The 13,401-nt window shown below is 45.1% G+C and overlaps 1 protein-coding gene across 1 annotated transcript; it reads right to left on the bottom strand.

The window, feature by feature from the left end:
* Positions 1–232: 232 nt before the first annotated feature.
* On the bottom strand, positions 233–1,207 carry LOC311515446 (olfactory receptor 52P1-like; the record flags this gene model as incomplete). Its single annotated transcript, XM_084618510.1, has 1 exon — positions 233–1,207. The coding sequence occupies exon 1, from the start codon at positions 1,169–1,171 to the stop codon at positions 233–235; it is 939 nt and encodes a 312-aa protein (XP_084474636.1). The 5' UTR covers positions 1,172–1,207.
* Between the last annotated feature and the right edge of the window lie 12,194 nt (positions 1,208–13,401).

Here is a 13,401-nt window from a genome sequence, read left to right as displayed (position 1 = left end):
CTGCAGTATATTCTCTTAGTATGGAAGTCATGGAAACGCCAAGAGACAGTCATGGAAGGTTGTAAGCAGTGCTTGGTGATGGAGTGATAAGACATTACATGTGAGGAATTTCTCAGACTATGAAATTGCACAATTTTGAGCTCAGCCAAATTGGGAGAGAGCAACCTTGATTAACAAGGAGATATCTCTTCCCAATCTTTTCATACAGGTTTAAAGTCAGTGCCCCCAGCAATCATCTTCTGCAGGTGTATTTGCTCACTTTGTCACGAAGCTCTTTGGTTTTGACCCCATAAATGATTGGGTTGAGCATGGGGGGGACAAGGAAGTGGAGGTTGGCTAAGATGATGTGAACGTGGGGAGCAATGCCCTGACCGAAGCGGTGTGTTACAGTGGAGAAGAGGAAGAAAGTACAAGACATCAGCATGACACAGATGTGGGCTGTGCAGGTGTTGAGTGCTTTCCGATGAGCTTTCTTGGAGGAGATTCTGAGGATGGCTCTGGTGATCAGACTATATGAGAAGACAACGAGCCACAGGTCTAACCCTAAGACTATAAATGTGACCACCAAGCCATACGTCCTGTTGACTGTGATATCCCCACAGGACATCTTTGCCACAGCCATGTGCTCGCAGTAGGTATGGGGGATAATGTGGTTGGCACAGAACGGCTGCCTGCTCAGGAGCAGGGGCAGGGGCAGGACGAAGAGAACAGTTCTTATCAAACCCAAAAGCCCGAGCTTAGCTATCCGTGCGTTGGTGAGGATGGTGGTGTATCTCAGAGGTTTACATATGGCAATGTAGCGATCGAAGGCCATTGTCACGAGGATGGCTGACTGCATAACAGAAACTGCATGAAGGAAGAACATCTGGGTGAGGCAGCCACCCACAGTAATGCCTCTCAAATTGGACCAAAATATACACAGGGCTTTCGGCACGACTGAGGTAGACGTGGCAATGTCTGTAAGCGCCAACATGCAGAGCAGCAGGTACATCGGCTTGTGCAGGGTCTGCTCTTTGCCTACAACAAACAGAACCATGCAATTTCCCAACAGGCAGACAATGTAGAACACAGAGAAAGGAATGGATATCCACATGTGAGCAGCTTCCAGGCCAGAGATGCCGGCAAGGATGAATGTTGAAGGGGCAGAGGGGGAGAGGTTGAAAGCTGCCATAAGGTGGTTGATGCGTCGATCAGGCTCCGAAATGCTCAGTGTTCCTGTGAATCAAAAGAAACACAGTGAGGGTCTTTAAACACGTTATAACAAATAGTTATTATGAATCTAGAAAGGGGGCTGAGCAGTGAGGTGGCAACATTTACAGATGGCACCAGATTATTTAGGTCATAGTCAAGTCCGAAGAACTCCACAGAAGGAGCTAATCAAGTCAGATGAATGGATGTCACAATGACAGATGAATTTCCATGTCAATAACTGCAACTTATATGCTCATTGGAGGGAAAATATTGAACTCCTCAAACACCTTAGAAGGTTCTAATTTAAATGTATGCACTCAGGACAGGGATCTGGGCATGAAGGTACAGAGCTCTGTGAAACTCTGTGAAACTCTGCTCACAGTGAAAGCATGGACAGAAACTAAGCAAAACATTCGGATCCAGAAGAAATGGGATATGGAATCATACAGAAAATTCATTGCCATGAGGTCTGTCAGTCAATGTTTCTCCCTCCTATGGACTCCTCTGTGTAGTACTGGGCACCCTTCTCACACAGAATATTGCAAAACTAGAGGTGTTCAGGCAAAGGCAACTAGAATGATCAAGGGCCCGGTGAAACTCATATGATGAGAGGTTGAAAAGACTGGGGTTGTTACCTTACAAAGGAATCGAAGAAGAGGGGACATAGGAAAAGTTTATAAAATACTGACTTGTAGAGGGGAAATGGAGAATGTGTTCTCCCTGTCTCATATCAAAAGATCAAAAAGACATTCAATTAAACTGAAATGTGGCAAATTCAAAAGAGGTAAAAAAGAATGCTTTCTCCACTCAGTGCCTCAGACTGAGGAACTCCTTGCCACAAAGGATAGTTCAGGCCATGAGCTAATCAAGAATCAGGAGGGTTTGGACATACACATGGATAGTGAAGCTATCCAGTTTCAATAACTACAGCTTAATGAATATTTTGGGAAGCCTAGGCCCACATATTTCAGGGGACAAGCCTATCTGTAGCTGTTAGGCATCAGGGTGATACAGTCAGGAATTCCAAATCACCACCCACCACATGAGCCTGCAGCTGGGTTTCTTACACCTTCTTGTACAGCCCCTGGAGCCGTCACTGTCAGAGAGAGAGGACACTGGAACATAGGTGTGATTCATGATTCAATTCCTATGTTGGAAAGGAGCCAAGTTTCCCCGATGGAAACAGACATTTTCATGAAATAGCACCCAACAGAAAGGGCATGAAACTACAAGGATTTGGGTATTTAGGTATACAGGCCTGCACATCTGGGAGATCATAGAAAATGTGTACAGGTCACTGATTCAGAGCAATCTGGATTGGTTGGTAAACTAGGTTGAAGCAAACAATGTGCGTTCTAATATAGCCATGTAGGTATCTATATCTAAGGACAAAGAATGTAGGCGATGCTTACATGATGCTGGACTCTCGTGTGAAGTTCAGTGACTCTGAACATGATTTGGGGATGTGAAGACATAATTATCTAAACTTAGCTCCCAGCATGAGCCTGTGGCCAAAAGAGCCACTGTGATCCTTGGATGAAACCAAGGGAATCTCAGGGAGACTAGAGACGTTATTTTAACTCTGTATTGGGCACTAGTGCACCTGCTGTTGGAATCCTGTGTCCAGTTTGGTGTCCGTGATTAAAGATGGATGTCGATACATTGAAGAGGGTCCAGAGAAGAGTCACAAGAATTATTAAAGGATTCGAAAACCTGCCTTATACTGACAAACTCAAAGAGCTCAATCTATTTTGTTTAAGAAAGATGGTTAAGGGATGACTTGATAACAGTCTGTAAGTACCTACACAGGGAACAAATATTTAATAATAGGCTTTTCAGCCTCTGTACAGAGGAGTAATATGATCCAATGGCTGGAAGCTGAAGTTAAATAAATTCAGACAGGGAATAAGGCGTACATTTTTAAATGGTGAGAGTAACCATTTGAACAATTTACCAAGAATATGTGGATTCCCCATCACTGATAATTTAAAATCAATTTTGGATGTGACCCCTGGATCTCGGGTACAATTGATCCCTCTGACTCACCAACCTGGGATCCCTCTCCCAATGTCCTGTTGGGACAAACTGCAAACTGCTCCTACTCCTACTCCTCCACCAGCATTTGTACAGGGAGCTACCCTTCCAGCTGCAGATACATGCAGGCTCTCTGACCAGCCACTGCATGAACCAATAACAGAGAGGCTACAGCCAAAATAACCACCAGCTCCCTAGCCTAGAACCCCAGAGCTGTACCATCCAGCCCTGGTCCAAACCCCGACCAATATGAATTTGTTACCCAGTTCGTTCCTCCCTCAATGTGGGGAGGACAATAAAACATATAACAAGTTTCAATAACTACAAAAGGTAAATTTTAACTTATTATAAGGGATAGCAAACAGATCAAAGTAGAGTACTTAGCAAATAATCAAACATGCAAACTAAGTTTAACACACAAGTTAAACTGACCATGAATTAGCAGTTTCTCACCATGATTGATGATACAAGCTGTCTGGAAGAATCTCAAGGAACAACCTGCATTTGCTTTCCGGCTTGGGTTTCTCAGGTTTCCACACACTCTTTTTTTTTTTTTTGCAGGTGTTTCCAAGAGTCCCCTTACGTGAGGAGTGAAGAACCACCCATGATGTCTCTCCCTGCCTTATATAGCTTTAGCTTATGGTGGGCGCCCTTTGTTTCAAAACTTAGAAAAGTACAGGCATCCCAAAATGGAGTTCAGATTCATGTGGCCTGGTCCCAGGCCTCTCACGAGAAAAATAAGCCACGCTGCCTTTCAAAAGGAGTCCAAGCCACCCAAAACAACCAATCCCGTTTTGCCTGGCATGCCTTTGCATCCATAGCACCACCGGTCGACCACCACTACAGTCATAATACCACCAACCCCCAAAAGACCCAATCCCGGTGATGTACCGCACCACCAGAAATGCCCCGCGTCTCTGACCAACAACAGCGGCACAGTGGCAGTCCACTTCCCCACCAGGCTTGTGGAGCCCCCGCTCCAACTTTGCCATCCCCTGCCCCCTCCCCCACACAACCCCCCCCCCCCAGGCTGCATCCCCCTTGCCCCTCGCATCCCCCGCAACAGATATCCCCTCGCTGCTGCAGGGGCAACAACATCACCAGATGTGCACCACCGGAAAGACCACTAACCACAGATGAACTTTTAATAATAATAAAATAATAATGATAATGATTATATATATATATATATATATATATATATATATATATATATATTAAACCACGGGCACTGCACTACCAGCAGCCAGCCAAGTGCAGGGAAATCGCAGTCTGCTGCTTTGCAGCTGGCCAGCCTCCTGTTATCTGTACCCACCCCTGTACCAAACCAACCAACCCCCCTGTAGCTAGTAGTCCAGGCAGGAGGCAGCCCATGGAGGGAGGGTAGGCACTGCAGGTGTCATAAATATAAAGGGAAGGTAAACCCCTTTGAAATCCCTCCTGGCGAGGGGAAAGCTCCTCTCACCTGTAAAGGGTTAAGAAGCTAAAGGTAACCTCGCTGGCACCTGACCAAAATGACCAATGAGGAGACAAGATACTTTCAAAAGCTGGGAGGAGGGAGAGAAACAAAGGGGTCTGTGTGTCTGTCTATAGTCTGTCTATATGCTGGTCTTTGTCGGGGATAGACCAGGAATGGAGTCTTAGAACTTTTAGTAAGTAATCTAGCTAGGTATGTGTTAGATTATGATTTCTTTAAATGGCTGAGAAAAGAATTGTGCTGAATAGAATAACTATTTCTGTCTGTGTATCTTTTTTGTAACTTAACATTTTGCCTAGAGGGGTTCTCTATGTTTTTGAATCTAATTACCCTTTAAGATATCTACCATCCTGATTTTACAGGGGGGATTTCTTCATTTCTATTTACTTCTATTTTTATTAAAAGTCTTCTTGTAAGAAACTGAATGCTTTTTCATTGTTCTCAGATCCAAGGGTTTGGGTCTGTGGTCACCTATGCAAATTGGTGAGGCTTTTTATCCAACATTTCCCAGGAAAGGGGGGGTGCAAGTGTTGGGAGGATTGTTCATTGTTCTTAAGATCCAAGGGTCTGGGTCTGTAGTCACCTAGGCAAATTGGTGAGGCTTTTTACCAAACCTTGTCCAGGAAGTGGGGTGCAAGGTTTTGGGAAGTATTTTGGGGGGAAGGATGCGTCCAAACAGCTCTTCCCCAGTAACCAGTATTAGTTTGGTGGTGGTAGCGGCCAGTCCAAGGACAACGGGTGGAATATTTTGTACCTTGGGGAAGTTTTGACCTAAGCTGGTAAAGATAAGCTTAGGAGGTTTTTCATGCAGGTCCCCACATCTGTACCCTAGAGTTCAGAGTGGGGGAGGAACCTTGACAGCAGGGAATGAACGCAAGAAGCCATGCCAAAAGCAAGCACGTGCATCAATCTCATGGTGGTGACAATGACTCTCAGGGGAGAAAGGTTTCAGAGTAACAGCCGTGTTAGTCTGTATTCGCAAAAAGAATAGGAGTACTTGTGGCACCTTAGAGACTAACCAATTTATTTGAGCATGAGCTTTCGTGAGCTACAGCTCACTTCATCGGATGCATACCGTGGAAACTGCAGCAGGCTTTATATACACACAGAGAATATGAAACAATACCTCCTCCCACCCCACTGTCCTGCTGGTAATACCTTATCTAAAGTGATCATCAGGTTGGGCCATTTCCAGCACAAATCCAGGTTTTCTCACCCTCCACCCCCCCCACACAAATTCACTCTCCTGCTGGTGATAGCCCATCCAAAGTGACAACTCTTTACACAATGTGCATGATAATCAAGTTGGGCCATTTCCTGCAGAAATTTGTGCAGAAAACCTGGATTTGTGCTGGAAATGGCCCAACCTGATGATCACTTTAGATAAGCTATTACCAGCAGGACATTGGGGTGGGAGGAGGTATTGTTTCATATTCTCTGTGTGTATATAAAGTCTGCTGCAGTTTCCACGGTATGCATCCGATGAAGTGAGCTGTAGCTCACGAAAGCTCATGCTCAAATAAATTGGTTAGTCTCTAAGGTGCCACGAGTACTCCTTTTCTTTTTTCAGGGGAGAAAGGAACACAATTAATTTCCCAAACCCAAGGTCACTGAGCTCCCCCTGGCAGGCCCTCGCCCCTGGGCTCTTGTTTCCCTCATTGAACTGCAGTGCCCTATAAACTGGGTTGACCTGGAAAGTGGGCCGCTCCCCATTGGCCCTGGGGACTGTCAGTCTCCAGATTCTTTCTTTTGGTTTTGGAGTGATTTTGCATCCGGGAGCCAATAAGACTCTCTGGTGGGGGGGGGGGCGGGGGGTGGAAGGAGCAGCCACTCCCAGAAGCCCAAAAGCAAGAAACAAGCCACTTAAAAAAATATGCACCCGGTCTGCTAAAAACAAGTAGAAATACTATCCTCTAGTTATACGCTGTTCTCAGGAAGGCTCATAACTTTCTCTTAAGGCCTATTGTATTCCCTAATGGCTCAGTGACCTGAATAGGCCCATCCCTAACAGTTATCTAGGCTGAAAGCATCTTGCCTAGCGGGCGTTACCCAGGTGTAACTACATTTGAAATACAGATCTGTAGTCAATATTCATAACTTCAGATACAAGAACGATACATGCACACACATAGAATTATCTTATTCAGAACTTCATATCTTTTCCAATGACATCTTACAGGACTCGCCTTGCATGAAATGCATCATAAGTATGCTAATCATATCAAATTAATATCATGAGGAAGAATACGGGGTGCAGTGTAACACAAAGATCAATGGTTCTTTCCATCGATGAAAAGTCTGAAGTTACATAATAAGAACAAGAAGAGTTGGAAACACAACTGAGTAAAGGTTGTGACCCTCAGGCTGCAGTTCTGTGCCTTGCCAGGGCAAAACCCCCTGACACCTTGTGCAAAAGCACTCAGGGCCAAAAAAGGTCCCAGCACTGGCCTTGGACCAACAATCACAAAGAAAAAATTAATGTCGCAGTGCTTCCCACCTGTCCGTGTACATGACGCTCTGTGACACCATGGCACCCAATACCACTCACCTGTCCCTGTACACCCTCTGCCTGACCCATAACCTCCAGCGCTGTCCACCTCTCCATGTAGATCTCCCTCCCTGCCACCACAACCCTCAGTGCTGCCTGCCTGTCCGGGTACACCCCATGCCTGCCCCCACAAACCCTAGCACTGCCCGCCTGCACATATACATCCTGCGCCCTGCCCCACGACCCCCCAATTCAGGCCACTTGTCCATGTAGGTCCCCCAACCCCATAACTTCCAGCCCTGCCACACCGTGATACCCCTCACCCAGGACCAAAACCAGGGGCCAGACCCCACAGCGACAGCTCCCAGAAATATCTCCTCAGACGAGGTTAAAGTTAAAGGGGGAGATCAGCCTGAACTGCCTTTCTGGGGCATAGTGAACCCCAGCAGCAGCTCAGCCTGTCCATGGAAGGAGAGAGGGACAGACCAGGAGGGAGGGAGAGAAGACATGGAGACTAGAAGGAGCCAGTGTGAGTAACTCTGCCTCAAAACAACACAAAGCTTTAACGTATGGCAGCCCGCTAGAAACCCAGACACCCCTTCCTGAGGCTGCCGTTGGGGGATGGTGTGAGAGACACTCTGCTTCAATGCAGTCCACGTTACATTACAGTCTGAGACACCCCCTGCCCCAGGAGGCCTTGTTACGCCTGTTTGGTCTGCGCATTAGGCAGGATGTGCATTCCCCATTTCACCTGATTTTAGGACTCCACACCGCTGTGATCTGGATACTGCATGTCCCCCTGCTCTCCCCCATTGTGTGTTCCCAGATCACCCCGGTGAGATTTCCAACACTGCCTGGTTTCCACTAAGTTAGAAGCATGCTTTTCCTTTTGCTGCCTTTTGCTGCTTCTCGTCCTTTCCAGAACCAGCATGTAGACCTCTCTCTCATCCTGCAAAAATGTTTTATCCTCATTATTTCGAACCTCTAAGCCTGTGAGTTTGATATTTCCTGTCAGTTCTTCTTTGGTCCAAATGAGCTCCCCCATCCATAGCGGCCACAGGACAGCTCCAGTGGAAGTCATTGCAACCTTGTGGCTGGTGAAATTCAGGCGATTCATTTAAGTCTCTGTATGTGGATTTAGGGTATAACACTGGCCCTTTTGGGAGTTTTGTTATTCATCTCAGTGGGACCAGGATTTCACTCTCAGTGTTTAACATTCAACTCCTGGCTGTGAAAATCATGGCTTTTGGTTCAGCGATAGCGCTGGAAAAGGTCTGAAGGAAATCCCCAGTTTATGTGGTGTTCTGAGAGTGGATATGAAAGATGGGGATTCCAAAACACAATATTGTTGTGAACCTTCTGGTAACTAAACTACTCCCTATACATTTGTAGTTCCAGTTTTATTAGGTAAATCCTTTCGTGTTTCTGACAATACTGAACACTTCAAGTCACAGTACTGGTGAATTCCTGCCCAGATGATTTTTGGATTGAATCCTTGAACCCTTCCTGAGCCCTTAGCACTAATTTTAATGCAGAAAAAGTCAACTCACCAAAATCTCACTCAGCAGAGACTGGAAATCTCTTTACGGCAGCAGGAAGGCGGAGCCCTGAGAATCATCATATGAATCTCACAGGTCTGACACTCGGCGTGCCAAACAGCAACCTTTATGATTCCCTGTACAGTCCCTGAAGACTCTCAGGTTGGCCAGGACTCCCGGACAATTCCCTCAGCTCCATCAGCAGTGGAGTGAAGAAATGATTTGCCGATCCCAGGGGTTCAGATTGTCAGGGCAAATTGAGCTTTGCAGACTGTTCAGCCTAGCAATTGACGATGGCTTTCTTTTCAGTGTGTAACGTACTGTCATCTGCACTTTATGTGGCAATGCTCCCACGAGACCAAACCCCATTTTCTATTGATCGCAGCAGCATACCGCTGCACACCACACATGAATTTCTAATGTCCATTTCATTAGCGTCCAAAAAGTCTCTGTTACCCTGGGAAGACCAAATGACATGATCATGAATCGCTGCAAGCCAAAGGACATGGAAAAGTCTTCCTTCTTCCAGGATTCTGGCATCAACAGTATGTGCCAATGTCTTTTGTGAGGTGGATACATGTCTGGCAGCACCCAACCATTTTAATAATTCATCAAATCTCTAAATCAGATAAGAATCAAATGTCACTACTGTGTTGATCTTTCAGAAATCAATGCAGAAACAGGTTGTGCTATCCTGGGTCAGAATTAACACAGTGGGAATTCTCCACTCACTGTTTGATTCCTTCCTTCCTTCCATCCCAGGGCCAAAATGACCTGGAGTTCATCTCACGTGGAATCCCACATTTTACAAGTGAACAGCCATGCAGATTCCCTGAAATATTGCCATGAAGCCATTTCAGTGTGGTGGTATTTTAGGTAGGTGTGCCATGCTGGGGGCATGTCGTGGTGGTAAAGGAATCAAACAACTGCTATACCTGGATCTTTTCTTTGGGACACAGTTCCTCCCCCATACATGTGTCACAGGGACAAATTTGGGCTCTAGAAGGTATGTGTTTGATGTTTTGTCACTCCAAGTTTTCAAACTGGGAGCCATGGAAACTCCTGAATCCTTAGAATAATAGAATATCAGGGTTTGAAGGGACCTCAGGAGGTCATCTAGTCCAACCCCCTGCTCAAAGCAGGACCAATCCCAGCTAAATCATCCCAGCCAGGGCTTTGTCAAGACTGACCTTAAAAACTTCTAAGGAAGTAGATTCCACCACCTCCGTAGGTAATGCATTGCAGTGTTTCACCACCCTCTGAGTGAAAAAGTTTTTCCTAATATCAAACCTAAATCTCCCCCACTGCAACTTGATACCATTACTCCTCGTTCTGTCATCTGCTACCATTGAGAACAGTCTAGAGCCATCCTCTTTGGAACTCCCTTTCAGGTAGTTGAAAGCAGCTATCAAATCCCCCCTCATTCTTCTCTTCCGCAGACTAAACAATCCCAGTTCCCTAAGCCTCTCCTCAGAAGTCGTGTGTTCTAGTCCCCTAGACAAGACTTGGCAACAAGGGCACACTGTTGACTCATATCCAGCTTCTCGTCCACTGTAACCCCTAGGTCATTTTCTGCAGAACTGCTGCCTAGCCATTCGGTCCCTAGTCTGTAGCGGTGCATGGGGTTCTTCCATCCTAAGTGCAGGACTCTGCACTTGTCCTTGTTGAACCTCATCAGATTTATTTTGGCCCAGTCATCTAATTTGTCTAGGGCCCTCTGTATCCTATCCCTACCCTCCAGCATATCTACCTCTCCTCCCAGTTTAGTGTCAACTATCCAGCTGGGCTATCCCTTTTTCACCCCGCTTTCCTGGTGTTTCAATGTCTCCAGGCCTTGCGATCACCCAAAAAAACAGCAACAAACCCAAATTGAGCTACATACAGTCTTACATAAGCCACCCAAGTACAAAAAGCAGAGACCAGCCAATTTCCCAGCTCCTCTTGAATTGTGCAGGGTTCTGTACAATGTAAGGCGATTAGTGGAGTTTGCTGTCCCCTCAATGTGGCAAGTATATGGAACAAGCATGTGTTAACAAAGCTGAGATTTTCCCCAGACACTGAATTCAAAGGAACACTGGTTTAGTGAAAGGGAAAAAAACAACCAAGTTTAACTACAGAAAGACAGCGTTTAAGTGATTATAAGTGATAGTAAACCGATTAAAGCAGATTACCTAGCAAATGATTAAAAACCCAATACTAAGCCTAAAATATTAGATTGGATATGGATTAGCAGTTTTTCACCCTGGCTGGTGATCCAAGCAGTCCACCAGTTTCCATGGAGAGGCAAGAAATCCTAGACTGGGACCAGCACTTCCCCCAGGTTGGTCTTTGTTCCTCAGGTATTCCAAGTTCTCTTTTGTGGGAGGTGAAGCCACTAAATGATGTCACACACCACCATATATAGTTTTAACGGATGATGGAATCTTCTGTTCCAAAAGCAGTTCCCAGTCATGTTAATGGAAAAAATACAGGTACCTAAAATGGAATTCAGTGTCATGTGGTCTGGTCACATGCCGGCACAAGTGCTGCTGAGTCATAGGAGCCATTATCCTTTGGCTGTATGGAGCTTTCTCACCAGATTGGGGATGAGCTTCTCCTAAGGCCTATTGCTTCCCCTAATGGTCCATTTCTTTGAATAGGTCCTTCACCAGCTTTCTAGATTGGAAGCATTTTGCCTGGTGTGCATCACCCACGTGTAACTAAACTTGAAATGCAGATACATAGTCAATATTCATAGCTTCATTTACAAAAATAATACATGCACACAAATAGGATAATCCATTTCAGCACATCCTAACTTTTCCAATGACACGTGACAAGACATATCATGTACAAAATGCATCACATATGTCATAATTATATCATAATCGTACAACCATGGGCAATATGGGGTGCAGTGTCACAACGAGGTTATGAGGAGTATCCCCTCCTAGGCTCTTAAGAGTCAAATGATAGCAATAAAGCACATTAGAAAACATAATCCCAACTCTACATACTGAATTATGGAGTCTAAATTAGTTGTTACCACTCAAGAAAGAGACTTTGGAATCATCATAGAGAGTTCTCAGAAAACATCTGCTAAGCATGCAGCAGCAGTCAAAAAATCTAAGTGAATGTTATTCACCATTAGGAAAGGGGGAGATAAATAGAGAGAAAATATAATGCCACTCTATAAATCCCACACTATGGATACTGTGTGCCGTTCTGGTCATCTCCTCTCAAAAAGTCTATATTAGAAATGGAAAAGTTACAGAGAAGGGCAACAAAGATGATTAGGGATATGGAACAGCTTCTGTTTGAGGAGAAATTAAAAAAACTTGGGACTTTTCAGCTTTCAAAGAGACAACTAGTTCTCGTGTTATGAGATAGAGTAATTAACACTTCCTTCTTCACCTTCTCCACACCAGTCATGGTTCTATAGACTTCTATTGTATTTCCCCTTAGTTGTCTCCTTAAAAGCTGAAAAGTCACAATTACAGTTCTGCAGTTTCACATTGGAGTCTGGTTTTGAAGTTTTTTTGTTGAAGTATGGCAACTTTCAAGTCTGTTATTGAGTGTCCATGGAGATTGAAATGCTTTCCTACTGGTTTTTTAATGTTAAAATTCTTGATGTCCGGTTTGTGTCCATTTATTCTTTTGCGCAGAGACTGTCCGGTTTGGCCAATGTACATGGAGAGGGGCATTGATGGCACATCATGGCATATATTACATTAGGGCATGTGCAGGTGAACAAGCTCCTCATGGTGTGGCTGATGTGGTTAGGTCCTATGATGGTGTCACTTGAGTAGATATGTGGACAGAGTTGGCAACGGGGTTTGTTGCACGGACTGGTTCCTCGGTTAGTGTTTGTGCTCTTTGGTGTGTAGTTGCTGGTGAATATTTGCTTCAGGCTGGGGGGCTGTCTGTAAGTGAGGAATGACCTGTCTCCCAAGGTCTGTGAGAGTGAAGGATTGTCTTCCACAATAAGTTGTAGATCCTTGATGATGTGCTATAAAGGTTTTAGCTAGGAGCTGTAGATGATGGTCAGTGGTGTTCTGTTATTTTCCTTGTTGGGCCTGTCTTGTAGCAGGTGACTTCTGGGTTCCCATCTGGCTCCGTCAATCTCTTTCTTCACTTCATCAGGTGGATATTGTAGTTTTATGAATGCTTGATAGAGATCCTGAAGGTGTTTGTCTCTGTCTGAGGAATTGGAGCAAATGTGGTTGCATTTTAAGGCTTGGCTGTAGACAATGGATCATATGGTATATTCTGGGTGAAAGCTGGAGGCATGTAGGTAAGTATAGCAGTCAGTAGGTTTCTGGTATAGGGTAGTGTTTATGTGACCATCACTTATTTGCACTGTAGTGTCCAGGAAATGGTCTCTTGTGTGGACTGGTCCAGGCTGAGTTTAATGGTGGGATGGAAATTTGTCTGCAGAAGAGAAGAATGAGGGGGGATTTGATAGCTGCTTTCAACTACCTGACAGGTGGTTCTAGAGAGGATGGTTCTAGACTATTCTCAGTGGTAGAAGAGGACAGGAGAAGGAGTAATGGTCTCAAGTTGCAGTGGGGGAGGTTTAGGTTTGATATTAGGAAAAACTTTTTCACTCGGAGGGTGGTGAAACACTGGAATGCGTTACCTAGGGAGGTGGTAGAATCTCCTTCCTTAGAAGTTTTTAAGGTCAGGCTTGCCAA

Source organism: Lepidochelys olivacea (assembly GCF_965140295.1).
Source record: "Lepidochelys olivacea isolate rLepOli2 genome assembly, chromosome: 1".
NCBI classification, from domain to species: Eukaryota; Metazoa; Chordata; order Testudines; family Cheloniidae; genus Lepidochelys; species Lepidochelys olivacea.
The sequence above is the reverse complement of the archived record's forward strand: the minus strand, read 5'-3'. Positions and strand labels throughout refer to the sequence as shown.